General features: G+C 44.0%; 1 protein-coding gene across 2 annotated transcripts in view; it reads left to right on the top strand.

Annotated features, from left to right (window-relative positions):
• Nucleotides 1–24,177, top strand: part of LOC138667347 (oocyte zinc finger protein XlCOF7.2-like) — a 53,669-nt gene that overhangs the window by 11,134 nt on the left and 18,358 nt on the right. For both annotated transcript variants that reach the window (XM_069755575.1, XM_069755574.1), the window contains exons 2-6: nucleotides 2,218–2,367; nucleotides 2,497–2,676; nucleotides 2,760–2,883; nucleotides 2,967–3,064; nucleotides 11,108–11,198. In XM_069755575.1, coding sequence (XP_069611676.1) covers nucleotides 2,218–2,367; nucleotides 2,497–2,676; nucleotides 2,760–2,883; nucleotides 2,967–3,064; nucleotides 11,108–11,198 — 643 coding nt within the window. The remainder of the gene's footprint in view (nucleotides 1–2,217; nucleotides 2,368–2,496; nucleotides 2,677–2,759; nucleotides 2,884–2,966; nucleotides 3,065–11,107; nucleotides 11,199–24,177) is intronic.

Here is a 24,177-nt window from a genome sequence, read left to right as displayed (position 1 = left end):
TATATACAGTGTACATGCATGAGGGGGCCCCGGACGTATTTCCTGCACAGGGGCCCATTGCTGCTTGTGTCCGCCCCTGCTCAGACCCCTGGAAAGAAAAGATATTTTCTTACATTTATTGATGACAATTCAAGATATACAGTTGTCTATTTACTTCACAGCAAAAATGAAGTTCCAGAGAAACTTGGAATATATCTAGCTGAAGTACACAACAAGTTTGGAAGAATGCCAAAAACTTTACGTGCAGATAATGGAACTGAGTATACAAGTAATGAAACACAGAGCATTTTAAAGAAAAATGGAATCATATTTCAAACTACTGTACCATACAACCCTGAGCAAAATGGTGTAGCAGAAAGAAGGAACCGGACACTCTGTGAAAGCGCAAGGAGTATGTTATTTGATGCAAATTTGCCTACAGTATATTGGGGCGAAGCTATTATGACGGCTTGTTATCTTCAGAACAGACTACCAAGTAAAGCGATAGAGAAAACTCCATTTGAACAATGGAATGGTACAAAACCAAAACTACAACACATAAGGATTTTCGGAAGTAAAGCATTTGCACATGTGCCCAAAGAAAAATGAACTAAGTGGGAATCTCATGCCAAGGAAGGCATCCTGGTAGGCTACAGTGAAACCCAGAAAGGTTATAGAATTTTACACCCAGAAACAAACAAGGTCACAATAAGTAAAGATGTAGTGTTTGATGAAAACTTCGTGTCACCCAAGTTTTATGACATTATGCCAGTAGTCCAGATGAAACAACAAAAACAACAATCTCAATCACAATTACAAGACAACGAAGAAAAGAATGTAGAAGTCTGGCTGGACTCTTCAACCACTGAAGGAACAACAAAAGGCCTAAGTGAACCTGAAATTAGAAGGTCGTCAAGATCAAACAAAGGAATACAAGCTAAACCTTTATCCTACATTGTGAAGACACTGCCTGAGTCAGAACCACAGTCATGGGATGAAATGCCGCGAATGAAGAAATGAACTCGCTTCATCAACTTCAAACTTGGAAACTCACTGAGTTACCACAGGATAAAAAGGCAATTAAGTGCAAATGGGTATTTAAAACCAAATATGATTCTGAAGGTAAAGTCCACAGATTTAAAGCGAGGTTGGTCGCAAAAGGATATTCTCAAAAATATGGCGAAGACTATGATGCTACTTTTTCCCCGGTCGCCAAGCAGACAACATTTAGAGCATTGTTGGCGGTAGCTGCAGTACAAAGGATGTTTGTCAGACATTTGGATTTCAAAACTGCATTTTTAAATGGTGAAATTGAGGAGGACTTATACATAACTCAACCTGAAGGTTATGTAAAGGAAGGTGAACAGAATCTTGTTTGCAAACTACAAAAATCTCTTTATGGTCTTAAGCAATCGGCGAGAGCATGGAACACTAAAATGAACAAAGTCTTGTTAGAAGAAGGATTTAAAAGAGGTCAAGCGGATCTATGCCTGTACACGAGATATACAGAAGGAAAATGGATGTATATTCTCTTATGTGGACGATGTAATTGTAGTTCATCAAGAAGAAGCTGAAATTGGGAAAATTACTAAAACTTTGAACCAGCATTTTGAAACGAAAGACCTAGGAAATGTGACATATCTAGGAATCCACATCCAGAGAGAGGAAGATGGAAGTTTTCTTTTAAATCAAAGTGCAAAGATTAATTCAATTTTGGATAAGTTCGGAATGACGGAGGCCAAAGGTGTATCAACGCCAATGGAATCATCCTACCTGAAACTGGAAGAAGATGACCTGTTACCTAACAACGAGAAATATCGACAGGCAGTGGGGGCACTTCTATATATATCAACTATGACTCAACCCTGGCCACATATATCTCTAGAGCCGTAGTAGAAGATGAAGATGTCGTCCTCATCATGAAGTAGTTATTTCTCATGTCGCGTGTAATGAATATCTCCTGCAGTATTGCTAATTCCGATTCCAGGGTCGGTAAATGAGACGAGAATTAGCGTTATGGAAGATGAGTCTATGAGAAACGTATTCAGCTGCCGACTCCGAGGAGGAAACTGCTTGTTGTCTGTGGCCTAAATATATAGGATTTATTAGTAGATGTAAAGAAGGAAACTAAATACTGTAAAATAATAAATGTCCTCATATGTTTCCCTTATTATCTCCAGTAATTGTATTATTACATGGGATTCTTATGATGTTACATCGGCTCATCTTCTCATTCAGGTCTCTACAATATCGGATCCTCTCAGTGAAGATCTTCTACAAAAGAAAATTTTCCAGATTTACCCATCAAAGATGGATATGGACAGAGACAAGATGGCGGAGAGGATATTACACCTCACCCTAGAGATCCTCTTCCGGCTTACTGGAGAGGTGAGAGATTCTGATGCTGTCACATTACATCATTCTTATCTATGGGAATAACAGATGGACAGAACTGGAGAGGTGAGGACTCTGGAAATGTCTGTAGTGAGATTTATTAATGTGTCTCTCCATTACCAGGATTACACAGTGGTGAAGAAGACCTCTAGTGATCGCTGTCAGGACCCTGTGTCTGAGGGATGGGGAAGACCCCTGAGCCCAATCACGGGTCCTCCACCTCACCCCCTGTTCCATGAGGACATCAATGACCAGAAGATCCTAGAACTCACCTACAAGATGATTGAGCTGCTGACTGGAGAGGTGACACTGCTGGGAATGCTGGGACATTATACAGTAACGCTATGAAGGGATCGGGGGGATGACTGTATCATTGTATGTATCAGGTTTCTATAAGGTGTCAGGATGTCGCTGTCTATTTCTCCATGGAGGAGTGGGAGTATTTAGAAGGACACAGAGATCTGTACAAGAACGTCATAATGGAGGTTCCCCAGCCGCTCACATCTCCAGGTAATAGACAGGACTAAATACACACGGCCTATAAATATCTCTATGTAAAGAATGAATTCACTCCCTGTATGTGTTTCCTCCAGACCTATCCAGTAAGAGGACAACACCAAAGAGATGTCCCCGTCCTCTTCTTCCACAAGACTGCAAGCAAGAAGAAACCAATGCTCCTCAGGATCATCAGGTAGATTAAGAGAAGGTGTCAGGAGATCTCACCTATGATGTGTAGACGACTGTGAAGGTCTTGTGCTCAGTGTTGTTTTATACTTAGAATCATATTTTCAGTTATACTTCATTGCTCCTTGGGTTTCCATGTGTAAATTCTAATTTTGCTAATCTCTCTGGGGATTGTAGTTCTCCCATCCACTTTATTAATTTTGTTGCCCTCCTTTGTACTCTCTCTAGTTCCATTTTATCCTTCTTGAGCACTGGTGCCCAAAATTGTACACAGTACTCCATGTGCGGTCTAACCAGGGATTTGAACAGAGGCAGTATAATGTTCTCATCATCAGAGCCCCTGGCAGTTTCATCCATGGTTTCCTGTGCGGTGGACTCTGGGAAAACGGCCGTCGGGGGGCGGCGCATGCGCTGATGGAGATCTCCTGAGATCTGGGTGCCGAGATCTCCATCTGTGCATGCACCACCCCTCGGCGGACATTTTCCCGAAGTCCACCGCACAGGAAACCATGGAACTGTGGGGGGCTCTGGCCTTTCACAAAATGTCGACAGAGACCCCTGTAGCAACGGAGACCCTCGCAGCGGCATGGGAGACCGTCGGGCACCCACAGCACCGCCGGGCACCCCCTCATACCAGTCCGCAGCAACGGTACTGGTAAGGTATATACACATTATATTCATTGTTTTTTTCATTATTTATTTAAAGAACGCAATTAAAAAAACAGCGTGGGGAGCCCTCTATTCTTGATAACTAGCCTTGCTGAAGTTGACAGTTGAGGGTTGCAGCCCCCAGCTGTGAGTTTGGCCTGGCTGGTTATAGAAAATACAAGGGAACCAGGCCGTTTTTTTCATTTATTTATTTATAGAGCAGGCGCTCCTGCTATCACTGTTATTATTAGCAGCAGCGGTAGACTGGTGGGAGTAATAGTCCCATCAGCCACCGCCTGCTGTCTCTTTTATCACTTAAATATAACTCATCATTCTCCCCTGTGATCACCGGCAGAGCAGGGGAGAATGATGAGAGCCGGCGTCGGGGAACAGCGCTTACTGTAACACTTCTTCCCCGGCGTCCATCTGTGTGGTATTGATGCAGCTCACGCATGCCACATGGGTGTCACACATAATACAAACAAGGACACTGACATCTCCTGTACCGGAAATATCAGGACGTGTCAAAAGGCCTTATATCGGGTGTTGTCACACGCTAAAAGGAGCCTTTTATTGCAAAAAATAGTTCCATATTTTGAACCACAGAGTTGTGTGAGGGCTTGTTTTTTGTGGGACGAGTTGACATTTGTATTGGTACCATTTTCAGGCACATGACATTTTTTGATCGCTTTCTATTCCGATTTTTGGGAGGCAGTGTTAGGGCACAGGAGATGCGGGTGTTGTCATGTTAATGGTCTGCTGCCAAATTGTATCTTGGCGGTTTATGGCCGGAGAAAACACAGGACAAGAGCGAGTCATGTCTGAAATGATTTCTGGTTTTATTAGTCGAGATGCACAGTATTTATAGAGAGAAATCAGGTGTTTTCCACACATGACATCATTGCTTACTAATTACTGCTAGTCACTCATGATTCCTGCTGCCCACATGTCACATGTCTTTATCTTTGGCATTATCTTTATTATGATGGTTATTACTCTAATGGTTATTGCTGTAATGGTTAACCTCTTTCTGACCTTGGACGGGATAGTATGTCCGAGGTCAGATCCCCTGCTTTGATGCAGGGCTCCGCGGTGAGCCCGCACCAAAGCCGGGACATGTCAGCTGTTTTGAACAGCTGACATGTGCCCGTAATAGGCGCGGGCAGAATCGCGATCTGCCCGCAACTAGTAACTAGTTAAATGCCGCTGTCAATCGCAGACAGCGGCATTTAACTACCGCTTCCGGCCGGGCGGCCGGAAATGACGTCATCGCCGACCCCCGTCACATGATCGGCGGTCGGCGATGCTTCTCCATTGTTGGTTACTGATCGCCGGTGGCTGTGAGCGCCACCCTGTGGTCGGCGCTCACAGCACACCTCCATTTCTGCTACATAGCAGCGATCAGCAGATCGCTGCTATGTAGCAGAGGCGATCGAGTTGTGCCTACTTCTAGCCTACCATGGAGGCTATTGAAGCATGGCAAAAGTAAAAAAAAAAAAATTGAAAAAAATTAAAAATATATAAAAGTTTAAATCACCCCCCTTTCGCCCCAATCAAAATAAATCAATAAAAAAAATATAAAATCTATGCATATTTGGTATTGCCGCGCTCAGAATCACCCGATCTATCAACTAAAAAAAAGCATTAACCTGATCGCTAAACAACGTACCGGGAAAAAAATTCGAAACGCCATAATTACGTTTTTTTGGTCGCCGCTACATTGCATTAAAATGCAATAACGGGCGATCAAAAGAACGGGACTGCACCAAAATGCTATCAATAAAAACGTCATCTCGCCACGCAAAAAATAAGCCCTCAACCGACCCCAGATCATGAAAAATGGAGACGCTACGGGTATCGGAATATGGCACATTTTTTTTTTTTAGCAAACTTTGGAATTTTTTTTTCACCACTTAGGTAAAAAATAACCTAGTCATGTTTGGTGTCTATGAACTCGTAATGACCTGGAGAATCATAATGGCAGGTCATTTTTAGCATTTAGTGAACCTAGCAAAAAAGCCAAACAAAAAACAAGTGTGGGACTGCACTTTTTTTGCAATTTCACCGCACTTGGAATTTTTTTCCCGTTTTCTAGTACACGACATGCTAAAACCAATGATGTCGTTCAAAAGTACAACTCGTCCCGCAAAAAATAAGCCCTCACATGGCCAAATTGACGGAAAAATAAAAAAGTTATGGCTCTGGGAAGGAGGGGAGCGAAAAACGAACACGGAAAAACGAAAAATGCCAAGGTCATGAAGGGGTTAATGAATATTGCTGGGTCAAGATGACATCTGTCTTGCACGTATTATATTGATCTTTGGTTTATGAGGGGAATTTTTATGTTTTGGCACTTTAATACAATAAAAACTATTTTATAGAAAAATAATTTTTGCATCACTTTATTCTGAGAGCTATAACTTTTTTATTTTTCCACTGATGGAGCTGTATGGCGGCTTTTTCGTGGGACAAGCTGACGTTTTCAGCACTACCATGTTTATTTATATCCGTCTTTTTGATCGCGTGTTATTCCACTTTTTGTTTAGCAGTATGATGGTAAAGCGTTGTTTTTTATCTTGGTTTTTTTAAGGTGTTCACTAAAGGGGTTAACTAGTGGGTCAGTTTTATAGGTTGAGTCTTTGCGGACGCGGCGATACCAAATACTAGAGAAGAGAGAGGATTCAAAAAGATATAAATAAACTGCAGCAGTGGGCAGCAACTAAGAGAAAGGTTTTTAGCAAGGAAAAATGCAAAGTACTACATCTGGGCAATAAAACTGAAAAAGCATCTACAGAATGGGAGGAATAAGGCTAAGCAACAGCACGTGTGAAAAAGACTTGGGTATACTAATGGATCTCAGACTGAACATGAGTCAACAGTGTGATGTAGCAGCAAAAAGGGCAAATACAATTCTGGGATGTATTAACAGAAGCATACAGTCTAGATCACGTGAAGTCATTATTGCCCTCTACTCCTCTTTGGTCAGACCTCATCTGGAATACTGGGTCCAGTTTTGGACACCACATTTTAAAAAAGACATCAACAAACTGGAGCAAGTTCAGAGAAGAGCGACCAGAATGGTGACCGGTCTGCAAACCATGTCCTATGAGGAACGGTTACAGGATTTGGGAATGTTTAGCTGCAAAAAAGAAGACAGAGGAGACTTAATAGCTGTCTGCAAATATCTGAAGGGCTGTCACATTGTAGAAAGATCAGCTTTATTCTCATTTGCACAAGGAAAGACAAGAAACAATGGGAGGAAACTGAATGGGAGGAGACACAGATTAGATATTAGAAAAAACAAATCTTAGGGTGATCAATGAGTGGAACAGGCGGCCACGAGAGGTGGTGAGTTCTCCTTCAATGGAAGTCTTCAAACAGAGGCTGGACAGACATCTGTCTGGGATGATTTAGTGAATCCTGTTTTGCGCAGGGGGTTGGACACGATGACCCAGGAGGTCCCTTCCAACTCTAACTTTCTATGAAATATGTGTACTTTTATTGTTTGTTTTTTTTCGTTCAAATTTTTTTTTAGAGATAGAATATATATTGATTTTTTGATTATTATTATTATTTTTTTTAAATATTTTTACAATTATTTTAATCCCTTAACCCCCAAAGCTTTTTTCATCTTTTTTGTTTTTCGCTCCACTTCTTCCCTGAGCCATAACTGTTTTATTTTTCTGTCAATATGGCCATGTGAGGGCTTGTTTTTGTGGGACGAGTTGTTCTTTTGAACAACACCATTGGTTTTACCATGTCGTTTACTAGAAAACAGGAAAAAAAATTCCAAGTGCGATGAATTTGCAAAAAAAGTGCAATCCCACACTTGTTTTTTGTTTTGGTTTTTTTGCTAGGTTCACTAAATTCTAAAACTGGCCCATTATGATTCTCTAGGTCAGGGATGGGGAATCTTTTTTTCTGCCAAGGGCCATTTGGATATTTATAGCATCCTTTCGGGGGCCGTACAAACTCCGCCCACACAGTGCATCTTGACTCTAGCACTGGTTTCAGGACATAATCTTTCATTGCATGCCCTTCAGTGTTCAATATTGAACACTGCGTGTGTGCTAACAGAGCAAGAAGAAATTAATGGGCTGGTTGTAATCAAAGTACATCTCCCTGCCTGATAAAAGGTCATTGAGGGCCGTAAATGGCCCTGCGGCCTGAGGTTCCCCGCCTCTGCTCCTGGTCATTACGAGTTCATAGACACCAAACATGTCTAGGTTCTTAATTATCTAAGTGGTGAAAAAAAATTCCAAACTTTTGTTAAAATAAATTGCGCCATTTTCCGATACCCGTAGCGTCTCCATTTTTCATGATCTCGGGTCGGGTGAGGGCTTATTTTTTGCGTGCCGAGCTGACGTTTTTAATTATACTATTTTGGTGCAGATACAATCTTTGTTCGCCTGTTATTGCATTTTAATGCAATGTCGTGGTGACCAAAAAATCATAATTCTGGCTTTTTGATTTTTTTTCTCACTAGATAGATTGGACGATTCTGAATACAGCAATACCAAATATGTGTATGTTTGATTTTATTTGTATTGTTTTGAATGGGGCGAAAGGGGGGTGATTTGAACTTTTATATATTTTTTTCATATTTTTAAAAAGGTTTTTTTTTTTACTTTTGGCATGCTTCAATAGTCTCCATGGGAGACTAGATTAGAAGCTGCCACAACCCAATCAGCTCTGCGATATAGAGGCGATAATCAGTTCGCCTCTATATAGCAGATTTACTCACTTGCTATGAGCACCGACCACTGGGTGGTGCTCACAGCAAGCCAGCACTGGTAACCATAGAGGTCTCCAGGAAATCTCCATTTGTCATGCCAAAACACCGGTGACCCGCGATCATGTGATGGGGGTCACCAGTGGGCGTATTTCCATGGCGATTTCCTGAAGCACATGTTAAATGTCGCTGTCAGCATTTGACAGTGGCATTTATCGGGTTAATAGCAGCGGGTGGATTGCGATTCCACCCATGGGTATTCCGGGCACATGTCAGCTGTTCAAAACAGCTGTTACAGTGCCTTGCGAAAGTATTCGGCCCCCTGGAACTTTTCAACCTTTTCCCACATATCATGCTTCAAACATAAAGATACCAAATGTACATTTTTGATGAAGAATCAACAACAAGTGGAACACAATTGTGAAGTTGAACAAAATTTATTGGTTATTTCAAATTTTTGTGGAAATTTAAAAACTGAAAAGTGGGGCGTGCAATATTATTCGGCCCCTTTAACTTAATACTTTGTTGCGCCACCTTTTGCTGCGATTACAGCTGCAAGTCGCTTGGGGTCTGTCTCTATCAGTTTTGTACATCGAGAGACTGAAATTCTTGCCCATTCTTCCTTGGAACACAGCTCGAGCTCAGTGAGGTTGATGGAGATCATTTGTGAACAGCAGTTTTCAGCTCTTCCCACAGATTCTCGATTGGATTGAGGTCTGGACTGTGACTTGGCCATTCTAACACCTGGATACGTTTATTTGTGAACCATTCCATTGTAGATTTTTCTTTATGTTTGAGATCATTGTCTTGTTGGATGACAAATCTCTGTCCCAGTCTCAGGTCTTTTGCAGACTCCAACAGGTTTTCTTCAAGAATAGTCCTGTATTTGGCTCCATCCATCTTCCCATCAATTTTAACTATCTTCCCTGTCCCTGCTGAAGAAAAGCAGGCCCAAACCATAATGCTGCCACCACCATGTTTGACAGTGGGGATGGTGTGTTCAGGGTGATGCGCTGTGTTGCCTTTACGCCAAACATATCGTTTGCCATTGTTGCCAAAATGTCCGATTTTGGTTTCATCTGACCAGAGCACCTTCTTCCACATGTTTGGTGTGTCTCCCAGGTGGCTTGTTGCAAACTTTAAATTACACTTTTTATGGATATCTTTTAGAAATGGCTTTCTTCCTGCCACTCTTCCATAAAGGCCAGATTTGTGCAGTGTGCGACTGATTGTTGTCCTATGGACAGACTGTCCCACCTCAGCTGTAGATCTCTGCAGTTCATCCACAGTGATCATGGGCCTCTCGGCTGCATCTCTGATCAGTCTTCTTGTTTGAGATGAAAGTTTAGAGGGACGGCCGGGTCTTGGTAGATTTGCAGTGGTATGATACTCCTTCCATTTCAATATGATCGCTTGCACAGTGCTCATTGGGATGTTTAAAGTTTTGGAAATCATTTTGTATCCAAATCCGGCTTTAAACTTCTCCACAACCGTATCACTGACCTGTCTGCTGTGTTCCTTGGTCTTCATGATGTACTCTGTGCTTCAAACAGAACCCTGAGACTATCACAGAGCAGGTGCATATATACGGAGACTTGATTACACACAGGTGGATTATATTTATTATCATTAGGCATTTAGGACAACATTGGATCATTCAGAGATCCACAATGAACTTCTGCACTGAAAGTAAAGGGGCTGAATAATATTGCACGCCCCACTTTTCAGTTTTTGAATTTCCACAAAAATTTTAAATACGGTAACCAATAAATTTCGTTCAACTTCACAATTGTGTTCCACTTGTTGTTGATTCTTCACCAAAAATTTACATTTGGTATCTTTATGTTTGAAGGATGATATGTGGGAAAAGGTTGAAAAGTTCCAGGGGGCCGAACACTTTTGCAAGGCACTGTATGTGCCAGGAAAGATGTGTGCTCACTGCAGGAGCCTGCATCAAAGGGAGGGAGTAATGTACGCCCGATGTTGGAAACTTTTTTACTTGTCTTTGGGATAATCATTTTTTGCTGGCTGATCGCTTCTATATCATATAGATGTAGCAGCAGCCCCATGCTGTAGAAACTGTCAGCTCTGCACTGACAGAGAGACTTGCTGATCATGCACTGCACATGATCAGCAAGTTTCCTAGCTCTGGTGACCCGGATGTCGTCATGATGACATTGGTTCACCATGGCAACGATCGGACCCCCGCATCTTGCCACGATGTCTCCAATCCCAAGGCAGAAGGGCTGACAGACCTCTGTCAGCTTCTGGAATGCTGCGATCGTGTTTGATTGTAGTGTTTTGTGAGTTAATGTACCAGAGGCAGTCTGTGACTACTCCTGGCACCTAGTGCCGGGTGTCAGCTGTCAGAATCAGCTGACACCCGGTGGCGATCGCCCACACACTCCCCTTTATCGCGGGCGATCACAATGACGTAATGTTCCATTAATGGTCAAATAGGCCCAGGTCACATGGACGGAATATTACGTCCAATGTCAGAAAGGGGTTAACATTATTCAGTATTATTCATTATGCAGTGTCTGTATACAGTATATATATTCAGCAAAGAGTCCATGATTGAATATCTACAGGTCATATACGTATTCTTAACAAGCTGATCATAGATGTGACTTCTCCATGTGTCGGTGACTTTTATAATATTTGTTTCAGGGTGAAGATCTGACCCATATTAATACTACAGAGACATATATGAGAGGGGATGAGCGGTGTAAAGAGGAGATTCCCACATATGGCTACCCAGGTGAGTAGTGACCACTAAATGCAGAGAAGTCACAGATTCTTCTCATCACCGGCTGTGGCTGCTTTATCGGTGGTGTAGTCCGGCCGTATTACCATGATCACCATTTTGCCTCTAGACCACAACATTCTCCTCCACCCAAAACTGTTCTAATGACTTTGGTCATTGAAAGCCCTTTTCTATAGAACTTACAACCTGGTAGATCCACCTACCCCCTGGGTTTAGGAGACACTGTTACCTGCCCAGATCTGTAAACTATAAAGCCAAATGACAGCGTACGTAGAATGTGCTGAAAAGTTAGGAAATCACTTGAAGACAAATATTATGATGGGCCTGTAAGAGAAAGCGGAGGGTAATGATGCTGGTTAATAATTATATGGGTACTACGGAATCTGATCGCGTGGGATAAAGCAAAAGATGTATTTACTCAAAACAGAAATATAAACAGAACCTACACAGATATTTCTGCAATTGTAACGAGGGCCTCAGCTCTATATAGTAAATACCATAATAGCAAACAGGATAGCGAACAGAGCATAATACAGATATTCCTGCAATAGTAACGAGGTGCTCAGCACAATATAGCAAATCACAGCAAACAGAGTAGCGGTGCGCGACCCCTAATAGGAACCAGTCCAGCAAGGAAATGACGTGGAAGCGAACAAGACATTAAACGATGAAGTCCAATAAGGTTATTAATGGAAATGCACACAGTACTTAAGTGAGGAAGTCCAGCAATAACTTGATCACATGTTCGCAGAGTACTTGCTGGTGGGAGTCCAATAATTCGCAGATGGTGCGTTGTGTGAATGAAGTCCTGGAAAAGAGAGGACAATGGGTAAAAAGGAGAGCGTTATCTAAGCGTAGTAGATGAATAGATCTTTCTTGGAGAGAAAAGCACAGCTTGAATCTTGCTCACCTGGTGTGGTTGTGCAAAGAGGCACAACACTGGGAAAAGTTTTGCAAACAAAGGAGATCCTTCCACCGGTGTGCTGCCCGTCGCAGCAGATCCAGAGGCGAGAGGTAGCTGAATGGGGTGAGGCAGACCACCGAGTAGTGAGCAGCAGAAGCAGGGAGTTACCAGCAAACAGGCAGAAGCTCAGGAGCCAGCAGCACAAAATACTCAGGCACAGGAGAACACATGACCCGGACTTTAATAATCAGGACAGACAGAAAGTTCCATGACAGGGCGAGATCCAAGACTCCATCTTGGATCAGGGCGAACAGACACCAGGAAAGTCCGGAAACCTTACATGCTGTTGGCTTCCTAGAACCCTGAGATCTTATCGGATGAATCTCCCTTCTCTCCCTTCTGTGCTGCTGAATGTGATCATATGGTCCCTACAAGACCAGGTCCAGTCTTTCTGACCAAACTTCACTTTATGATCGACAACATTAAATGTGCAGTGAGGCCAAGTGTGAATTTCTGCACAATAACAGAGTTTCTCTTTATCCTGACTTTTCAATTTCTTTTAAAACTGACTATTTTCAAACAGGACTTTGATAAACTACATAAAGCACAGTACACCTGTACCAGGGTTGGTGCAATGCAACAAAAAGTCAGTGACCACATAAAGATTTTAAGCAAATGTCTTTTAATGTCCAAAACTCGCAAAATGATCAGCACACGGTATACTTTGGATAGCAGCCAGGCATCACAACAGTCCGTTTGCAAGACCGGTTGCTGAGGGCGACTACACCACCGTTACATAGTTACATAGTTACATAGTTACATAGTTACATAGTTACATAGTTACATAGTTACATAGTTATTAAGGTTGAAGGAAGACTATAAGTCCATCTAGTTCAACCCATAGCCTAACCTAACATGCCCTAACATGTTGATCCAGAGGAAGGCAAAAAAAAACCCATTTGGCAAAGAGTAAGCTCCACATTGGGGAAAAAAATTCCTTCCCGACTCCACATACGGCAATCAGACTAGTTCCCTGGATCAACGCCCTATCAAGGAATCTAGTGTATATACCCTGTAACATTATACTTTTCCAGAAAGGTATCCAGTCCCCTCTTAAATTTTAAGTAATGAATCACTCATTACAACATCATATGGCAGAGAGTTCCATAGTCTCACTGCTCTTACAGTAAAGAATCCGCGTCTGTTATTATGCTTAAACCTTTTTTTCTCCAAACGCAGAGGATGCTCCCTCGTCCCTGTTTCAGGTCTATGATTAAAAAGATCATCAGAAAGGTCTTTGTACTGTCCCCTCATATATTTATACATTAACATAAGATCACCCCTTAGTCTTCGTTTTTCCAAACTAAATAGCCCCAAGTGTAATAACCTATCTTGGTATTGCAGACCCCCCAGTCTTCTAATAACCTTGGTCGCTCTTCTCTGCACCCGCTCTAGTTCAGCTATGTCTTTCTTATACACCGGAGACCAGAACTGTGCACAGTATTCTAAGTGTGGTCGAACTAGTGACTTGTATAGAGGTAAAATTATGTTCTCCTCATGAGCATCTATGCCTCTTTTAATGCATCCCATTATTTTATTTGCCTTTGTAGCAGCTGCCTGACACTGGCCACTGAATATGAGTTTGTCATCCACCCATACACCCAGGTCTTTTTCATTGACGGTTTTGCCCAGAGTTTTAGAATTAAGCACATAATTATACATCTTATTACTTCTACCCAAGTGCATGACCTTACATTTATCCCCATTAAAGCTCATTTGCCATTTATCAGCCCAAGCTTCTAGTTTACATAAATCATCCTGTAATATAAAATTGTCCTCCTCTGTATTAATTACCCTGCAGAGTTAAGTGTCATCTGCAAATATTGAAATTCTGCTCTGAATGCCCCCTACAAGGTCATTAACCCCTCTGTGACCTTAGACGTACTATCCCGTCGAGGTGCCCTGGGCTTATCTGACCCTGGACGGGATAGTACGTCATAGCCGATCGGCCGCGCTCACGGGGGGAGCGCGGCCGATCGCGGCCGGGTGTCAGCTGCTTATTGCAGCTGACATCCGGCACCATGTGCCAGGAGCGGTCACGGACCGCCCCCGGCACATTAACCCCTGGCACACCGCGATCAAAGATGATCGCGATGTGCCGGCGGTGCAGGGAAGCACCGCGCAGGGAGGGGGCTCCCTGCGGGCTTCCCTGAGCCCCCCGCAGCAACGCGATGTGATCGCGTTGCTGCAAGGGTCTCCTCACCTCCCTCCCTGCTCGAGCCCCGGATCCAAGATGGCCGCGGATCCGGGTCCTGCAGGGAGGGAGGTGGCTTCACAGAGCCTGCTCAGAGCAGGCACTGTGAAGGCTGCAGCGCTGCATGTCAGATTAGTGATCTGACAGAGTGCTGTGCAAACTGTCAGATCACTGATCTGTGATGTCCCCCCCTGGGACAAAGTAAAAAAGTTAAAAAAAAATTTTCCAAATGTGTAAAAAAAATAAAAAAAAATATTCCAAAATAATGAAAAAAAAAAAAAAATATTATTCCCATAAATACATTTCTTCATCTAAATAAAAAAAAAACCCAATAAAAGTACACATATTTAGTATCGCCGCGTCCGTAACGACCCGACCTATAAAACTGTCCCACTAGTTAACCCCTTCAGTAAACACCGTAAGAAAAAAAAAAAAAAAACGAGGCAAAAAACAACGCTTTATTATCATACCGCCGAACAAAAAGTGGAATAACACGCGATCAAAAGGACAGATATAAATAACCATGGTACCGCTGAAAGCGTCATATTGTCCCGCAAAAAAAGAGCCGCCATACAGCATTATCAGCAAAAAAATAAAAAAGTTATAGTCCTGAGAATAAAGCGATGCAAAAATAATTATTTTTTCTGTAAAATAGTTTTTATCGTATAAAAGCACCAAACCATAAAAAAATGATATAAATGAGGTATCGCTGTAATCGTACTGACCCGAAGAATAAAACTGATTTATCAATTTTACCAAACGCGGAACGGTATAAACGCCTCCCCCAATAGAAATTCATGAATAGCTGGCTTTTGGTCATTCTTCCTCACAAAAATCGGAATAAAAAGCGATAAAAAAAGTCACGTGCCCAAAAATGTTTTCAATAAAAACGTCAACTCGTCCCGCAAAAAACAAGACCTCACATGACTCTGTGGACCAAAATATGGAAAAATTATAGCTCTCAAAATGTGGTATTGCAAAAAATATTTTTTGCAATAAAAAGGGTCTTTCAGTGTGTGACGGCTGCCAATCATAAAAATCCGCTAAAAAACTCGCTATAAAAGTAAATCAAACCCCCCTTCATCACCCCCTTAGTTAGGGAAAAATAAAAAAAAATGTATTTATTTCCATTTTCCCATTAGGGCTAGGGTTAGGGCTAGGGTTAGGGCTAGGGCTAGGGTTAGGGCTAGGGTTAGGGCTAGGGTTAGGGCTAGGGCTAGGGTTAGGGTTAGGGCTAGGGTTAGGGCTAGGGTTAGGGCTAGGGTTAGGGCTAGGGCTAGGGTTAGGGCTAGGGCTAGGGTTAGGGTTAGGGCTAGGGTTAGGGCTAGGGTTAGGGTTAGGGTTAGGGTTAGGGCTAGGGTTAGGGCTAGGGTTAGGGTTAGGGCTAGGGTTAGGGCGAGGGTTAGGGTTGGGGCTACAGTTAGGGTTGGGGCTAAAGTTAGGGTTAGGGTTTAGATTACATTTACAGTTGGGAATAGGGTTGGGATTAGGGTTAGGGGTGTGTCAGGGTTAGAGGTGTGGTTAGGGTTACCGTTGGAATTAGGGTTAGGGGTGTGTTTAGATTAGGGTTTCAGTTATAATTGGGGGGTTTCCACTGTTTCGGCACATCAGGGGCTCTCCAAACACGACATGGCGTCCGATCTCAATTCCAGCCAATTCTGCGTTGAAAAAGTAAAACAGTGCTCCTTCCCTTCCGAGCTCTCCTGTGTGCCCAAACAGGGGTTTACCCCAACATATGGGGTATCAGCGTACTCAGGACAAATTGGACAACAACTTTTGTGGACCAATTTCTCCTGTTACCCTTGGGAAAATACAAAACTGGGGGCTAAAAAATAATTTTTGTGGGAAAACAAAAAGATTTTTTATTTTCACGGCTCTGCGTTATAAACTGTAGTGAAACACTTGGGGGTTCAAAGTTCTCACAACACATCTAGATAAGTTCATTGAGGGGTCTAGTTTCCAATATGGGGTCACTTGTGGGGGGTTTCTACTGTTTAGGTACATTAGGGGCTCTGCAAACGCAATGTGACGCCTGCAGACCAATCCATCTAAGTCTGCATTCCAAATGATGCTCCTTCCCTTCCGAGCCCTCCCATGCGCCCAAACGGTGGTTCCCCCCCACATATCGGGTATCAGCGTACTCAGGACAAATTGGACAACAACATTTAGGGTCCAATTTCTCCTGCTAACCTTGGAAAAATACAAAACTGGGGGCTAAAATATAATTTTTGTGGAAAAAAAAATATTTTTTATTTGCATGGCTCTGCGTTATAAACTGTAGTGAAATACTTGGGGGTTCAAAGCTCTCACAACACATCAAGATGAGTTCCTTAGGGGGTCTACTTTCCAAAATGGTGTCACTTGTGGGGGGTTTCTACTGTTTAGGTACATTAGGGGCTCTGCAAACGCAATGTGACGCCTGCAGACCATTCCATCTAAGTCTGCATTCCAAATGGCGCTCCTTCCCTTCCGAACCCTCCCATGCGCCCAAACGGTGGTTCCCCCCCACATATGGGGTATCAGCGTACTCAGGACAAATTGGACAACAACTTTTGGGGTCCAATTTCTCCTGTTACCCTAGGGAAAATACAAAACTGGGGGCTAAAAAATAATTTTTGTGGGAAAAAAATTTTGTTTTATTTTTATGGCTCTGCATTATAAACTTCTGTGAAGCCCTTGGTGGGTCAAAGTGCTCACCACACATCCAGATAAGTTCCTTAGGGGGTCTACTTTCCAAAATGGTGTCACTTGTGGGGGGTTTCAATGTTTAGGCACATCAGTGGCTCTCCAAACGCAACATGGCCTCCCATCTCAATTCCTGTCAATTTTGCATTGAAAAGTCAAACGGCGCTCCTTCCCTTCCGAGCTCTCCCATGCGCCCAAACAGTGGTTTACTGCCACATATGGGGTATCAGCGTACTCGGGACAAATTGGACAACAACTTTTGAGGTCCAATTTCTTCTCTTACCCTTGGAAAAATAAAAAATTGGGGGCAAAAATATAATTTTTGTGAAAAAATATGATTTTTTATTTTTACGGTTCTGCATTATAAACTTCTGTGAAGCACTTGGTGGGTCAAAGTGCTCACCACACCTCTAGATAAGTTCCTTAGGGGGTCTACTTTCCAAAATGGTGTCACTTGTGGGGGGTTTCAATGTTTAGGCACATCAGTGGCTCTCCAAACGCAACATGGCGTCCCATCTCAATTTCTGTCAATTTTGCATTGAAAAGTCAAACTGCGCTCCTTCCCTTCCGAGCTCTCCCATGCGCCCAAACAGTGGTTTACTGCCACATATGGGGTATCAGCGTACTCAGGACAAATTGGACAACAACTTTTGAGGTCCAATTTCTTCTCTTACCCTTGGAAAAATAAAAAATTGGGGGCAAAAATATAATTTTTGTGAAAAAATATGATTTTTTATTTTTACGGTTCTGCATTATAAACTTCTGTGAAGCACTTGGTGGGTCAAAGTGCTCACCACACATCCAGATAAGTTCCTTAGGGGGTCTACTTTCCAAAATGGTGTCACTTGTGGGGGGTTTCAATGTTTAGGCACATCAGTGGCTCTCCAAACGCAACATGGCGTCCCATCTCAATTCCTGTCAATTTTGCATTGAAAAGTCAAATAGCGCTCCTTCCCTTCCGAGCTCTCCCATGCGCCCAAACAGTGGTTTACTGCCACATATGGGGTATCAGCGTACTCAGGACAAATTGGACAACAACTATTTGGGTCCAATTTCTCCTGTTACCCTTGGTAAAATAAAACAAATTGGAGCTGAAGTAAATTTTTTGTGTAAAAAAGTTAAATGTTCATTTTTATTTAAACATTCCAAAAATTCCTATTAAACACCTGAAGGGTTAATAAACTTCTTGAATGTGGTTTTGAGCACCTTGAGGGGTGCAGTTTTTAGAATGGTGTCACACTTGGGCATTTTCTATCATATAGACCCCTCAAAATGACTTCAAATGAGACGTGGTCCCTAAAAAAAAAATGGTGTTGTAAAAATGAGAAATTGCTGGTCAAATTTTAACCCTTATAACTCCCTAACAAAAAAAAAATTGGTTCCAAAATTATGCTGATGTAAAGGAGACATGTGGGAAATGTTACTTATTAAGTATTTTGTGTGACATATCTCTGTGATTTAATTGCATAAAAATTCAAAGTTTGAAAATTGCGAAATTTTCAAAATTTTCGCCAAATTTCCGTTTTTTTCACAAATAAACGCAGGTACTATCAAAGAAATTTTACCACTATCATGAAGTACAATATGTCACGAGAAAACAATGTCAGAATCACCAGGATCCGTTGAAGCGTTTCGGAGTTATAACCTCATAAAGGGACAGTGGTCAGAATTGTAAAAATTGGCCTGGTCATTAACGTGCAAACCACCCTTGGGGGTAAAGGGGTTAATAAATATGTTAAAAAGAAGAGGGCCCAATACTGACCCCTGTGGTACCTAACTGCTAACCGCGACCCAGTCCGAGTGTGCTCCATTAATAACCACCCTTTGTTTCCTATCCCTGAGCCAGCTCTCAACCCACTTGCACATATTTTCCCCTATCCCAATTATTCTCATTTTATGTATCAACCTTTTGTGTGGCACCGTATCAAAAGCTTTTGAAAAGTCCATATACACTACATCCACTGGGTTCCCTTGATCCAATCCGGAACTTACCTCTTCATAGAAACTGATCAAATTAGTCTGACATGAACGGTCCCTAGTAAACCCGTGCTGATACTGGGTCATGAGGTTATTCCTCTTCAGATACTCCAGTATAGCATCCCTTAGAATGCCCTCCAGGATTTTACCCACAGTAGAGGTTAAGCTTACTGGCCTATAATTTCCGAGTTTAGTTTTTGTCCCCTTTTTGAATATTGGCACCACATTTGCTATACGCCAGTCCTGTGGCACAGACCCTGTTATTATGGAGTCTTTAAAGATTAAAAATAATGGTCTATCAATGACTGTACTTAATTCCTGCAGTACTCGAGGGTGTATCCCATCCGGGCCCGGAGATTTGTCAATTTTAGTGATTTTTAGACACCGCCGCACTGCCTGCTGGGTTAAGCCGGTGACATTTAATTGGGAATTTTTATCACTAGTCATTTTGTCTGCCATGGGATTTTCTTATGTAAATACTGATGAAAATAAGTCATTTAGCATATTGGCTTTTTCCTCATCCTCATCCACCATTTCACCCAGACTATTTTTAAGGGGGCCAACACTATCATTTTTTAGTTTCTTACTATTTATGTAGTTAAAGAATATTTTAGGATTATTTTTTCTCTGGGAATGAGTCTCTGTCTCAATCTTTGCTGCCTTGATTTGCTTTTTGCAGAATTTATTTAATTTTTTGTATTTATTTAATGCCTCATCACTACCTACTTCCTTTAATTCTCTAAATGCTTTCTTTTTGTCACTTATTGCGCTCCTTACAGCTCTATTTAGCCATATTGGTTTCCTACTATTTCTAGTATGTTTATTCCCATACGGTATATACTGTGCACAGGTCCTATCCAGGATGCTAATAAACGTCTCCCATTTTCTTTGTGTATTTTTATGTCTCATGATATCGTCCCAGTTAATTGCACCAAGATCCTCTCTCATCCGTTGGAAATTTGCCCTCCTGAAGTTTAGTGTCCTTGTAACCCCTCTACTACAAATCTTATTAAAGGATACATGAAAACTTATTATTTTGTGATCGCTATTTCCCAAGTTACCCCCAACCCTTATGTTTGATATGCGGTCTGGCCTGTTGGTTAATATTAGGTCTAGCAGTGCCCCCCTTCTTGTTGGGTCCTGAACCAGTTGTGAAAGGTAATTGTCTCTCATAGTTGTCAAAAACCGATTACCTTTGCTGGAACTGCAGGTTTCTGTTCCCCAATCTATTTCAGGGTAGTTGAAGTCCCCCATAATAATGACTTCTCCTTGAGTCGCAGCTTCATCTATTTGCTTTACGAGGATATTCTCCATTGCTTCCATTATTTTTGGAGATTTATAACAAACCCCTATCAGTAGTGTTGAGCGATACCTTCCGATATCGGAAAGTATCGGTATCGGTTTGGATCGGCCGATATTCAAAAAATATCGGATATCGCCGATACCGATACCCGATCCCAATGCAAGTCAATGGGACCAAAATATCGGAATTAAAATAAACCCTTTCTTTCCTTGTAGGTTCATTCTACATGAAGGAAAACAACTAAGAATAATGCCGGATGTATTTGGGGAGGTGGCGGAGACATTAAAGTCATAGAGGTTTATCCCAATCAAATAGAATAGCATGTTTTTTGTTTTTTTTTAAGACGTTCGGAGTGACAAAGATATTGACTATGTAAATTTTTTTTTTATTTTGTCAGATATTGATGTTTCACTATTCCACGCCCTTCCCCTTCTTTTTTTTCTTTTTTTTTTTCTTTTCCCACACTTTCATCTTCATCATCATCAGCATCTTTGACATCAACTTCTTCACCTTATTCATCTTCTTCTTCATCTTCTACCTATTTTTTTTTTTTTATTACATTCTTCATATTCATTTTATTCAACTATTATTATTCTTCTTATTCTACATATTCTTTTTATTCCACTGTTATTATTCTTCCTATTCTACTTCTTCATCATATTCTCATTTGTGACAGGCATTCCCGTAGTTGTTATCTATAAAAGTTTGAAGATTACACCTTCCGTTCTGCCAGTCACAAAAGTTACATTTGTCCGCGTTCAGTTTGGCCTGCAGCATCAGGCTTTATCCAGGGGCACCACGAGGAGGAACGGACTCACCCCCATACACTGCTTAGTCTTCTTCTGCATATAATTTAGATAATATCTTTTGCTCTGATATTAAGTCTTATGCTTAATGTTCTTCTGCTCTTTGTTCTGCAGCCTCTTGTTCTTCTGCTTCTCGGTCTTCCATGTTGTCGTCTCCAGGGTCGTCGTCTCCAGTGTCGTCATCTCCGCCGTCGTCGTCGTCGTCATCGGGGTGGTCTTCCGTGTCGTCGTCATCGTGGTGGTCTTCCGGGTCGTCGACGTTAGGGTCTTCAACTTGGAAATGTAGCAGAAGGTACAAGAAGGCTGAGAAAATGCCAAGAACCAGCTGATGGAACTGGAACTCGGATGGCTACCCGAAGGTTCAAGAGCCTATGGAACTACCGAGGACCAGCTGACGTTACTGGAACCCGGTTACTAAGCAGGAGGTACCCGTGCTAAAAAGCACTACCAAGGACCGCCTGACGTTGACGGAACTCGGATACCCAGAAGGAGGCACCTAAGCCAAAGGCTCTGCCCGGAACCAGCTGACGTTACTGGAACCAGGATGGGGAGCAGAAGGTACAAGAGCAAAAGACACTGCCGAGAACCAGCTGACGGTACTGGAACCCGGATGGGTAGCCGAAGGTCCAAGAGCCAATGGAACTACCGAGGACCAGCTGACGTTACTGGAACCCGGTTACTAAGCAGGAGGTACCCGTGCCTGAAAGCACTACCAAGGACCACCTGACGTTGGTGGAACTTGGATACCCAGAAGGAGGCACCTAAGCCAAAGGCTCTGCCCGGAACCAGCTGACGGTACTGGAACCAGGATGGGGAGCAGAAGGTACAAGAGCAAAAGACACTGCCGAGAACCAGCTGACGGTGCTGGAACCAGGTGGTGGACCCGAAGGCCCACAAGAGAGGAGAGAACAGCTAGGCCGCGAGGCAGCCGCAGTTACCGAACCCCAACAGTCCTACAGGGGGAGCTGGGCCTACTGGCACTACATAACCAGCCTTGACTACCAGTTCACGCAGCCCACATAGGAAGCTCCTAAACTGGAGGCACCCTGGAGTTGGCTAACTCGACCGCACCACGACGGGGCAAGCATAGGCGTCTCAGTGAAGTTGACACAACCCGGAAACAGCTGACGGTGCTGAAACCAGGCTTGGCACGAGGGAGTACCTGTGACAAGAACACTGCTGAGAACCAGCTGGCGGTGCTGGAACCCGGATGCGTTGCCCCAGTGTGCAAGAGCCAATGGCACGACCGAGGACCAGCTGACGGTGCTGGAACCCGGTTACTAAGCTGTAGGTGCCCGCGCTTAAAAGCACTACCAAGGACCGCCTGGCGTTGGCGGAACTCGGATACCCAGGAGGAGGCACCTAAGCCAAAGGCTCGGCCCGGAACCAGCTGACGGTGCTGGAACCAGGTGGTGGACCCCAAGGCCCACAGGAGAGGAGAGAACAGCTAGGCCGCGAGGCAGCCGCAGTTACCGAACCCCAACAGTCCTACAGGGGGAGCTGGGCCTACTGGCACTACAGAACCAGCCTTGACTACCAGTTCACGCAGCCCACATAGGAAGCTCCTAAACTGGAGGCACCCTGGAGTTGGCTAACCCGACCGCACCACGACGAGGCAAGCATAGGTGTCTCAGTGAGCTTGACACAACCCGGAAACAGCTGACGGTGCTGAAACCAGGCTTGGCACGAGGGAGTACCTGTGACAAAAACACTGCCGAGAACCAGCTGGCGGTGCTGGAACCCGGATGCGTTGCCCCAGTGTGCAAGAGCCAATGGCACGACCGAGGACCAGCTGACGGTGCTGGAACCCGGTTACTAAGCTGTAGGTGCCCGCGCTTAAAAGCACTACCAAGGACCGCCTGGCGTTGGCGGAACTCGGATACCCAGGAGGAGGCACCTAAGCCAAAGGCTCGGCCCGGAACCAGCTGACGGTGCTGGAACCAGGTGGTGGACCCGAAGGTCCACAGGAGAGGAGAGAACAGCTAGGCCGCGAGGCAGCCGCAGTTACCGAACCCCAACAGTCCTACAGGGGGAGCTGGGCCTACTGGCACTACAGAACCAGCCTTGACTACCAGTTCACGCAGCCCACATAGGAAGCTCCTAAACTGGAGGCACCCTGGAGTTGGCTAACCCGACCGCACCACGACGAGGCAAGCATAGGTGTCTCAGTGAGCTTGACACAACCCGGAAACAGCTGACGGTGCTGAAACCAGGCTTGGCACGAGGGAGTACCTGTGACAAAAACACTGCCGAGAACCAGCTGGCGGTGCTGGAACCCGGATGCGTTGCCCCAGTGTGCAAGAGCCAATGGCACGACCGAGGACCAGCTGACGGTGCTGGAACCCGGTTACTAAGCTGTAGGTGCCCGCGCTTAAAAGCACTACCAAGGACCGCCTGGCGTTGGCGGAACTCGGATACCCAGGAGGAGGCACCTAAGCCAAAGGCTCGGCCCGGAACCAGCTGACGGTGCTGGAACCAGGTGGTGGACCCGAAGGTCCACAGGAGAGGAGAGAACAGCTAGGCCGCGAGGCAGCCGCAGTTACCGAACCCCAACAGTCCTACAGGGGGAGCTGGGCCTACTGGCACTACAGAACCAGCCTTGACTACCAGTTCACGCAGCCCACATAGGAAGCTCCTAAACTGGAGGCACCCTGGAGTTGGCTAACCCGACCGCACCACGACGAGGCAAGCATAGGTGTCTCAGTGAGCTTGACACAACCCGGAAACAGCTGACGGTGCTGAAACCAGGCTTGGCACGAGGGAGTACCTGTGACAAAAACACTGCCGAGAACCAGCTGGCGGTGCTGGAACCCGGATGCGTTGCCCCAGTGTGCAAGAGCCAATGGCACGACCGAGGACCAGCTGACGGTGCTGGAACCCGGTTACTAAGCTGTAGGTGCCCGCGCTTAAAAGCACTACCAAGGACCGCCTGGCGTTGGCGGAACTCGGATACCCAGGAGGAGGCACCTAAGCCAAAGGCTCGGCCCGGAACCAGCTGACGGTGCTGGAACCAGGTGGTGGACCCCAAGGCCCACAGGAGAGGA

The sequence above is a fragment of the Ranitomeya imitator genome, chromosome 2, assembly GCF_032444005.1.
Source record: "Ranitomeya imitator isolate aRanImi1 chromosome 2, aRanImi1.pri, whole genome shotgun sequence".
NCBI lineage: Eukaryota > Metazoa > Chordata > Amphibia > Anura > Dendrobatidae > Ranitomeya > Ranitomeya imitator.
Note: the sequence above shows the minus strand (reverse complement) of the source record. Positions and strands in the feature narration are given on the sequence as shown.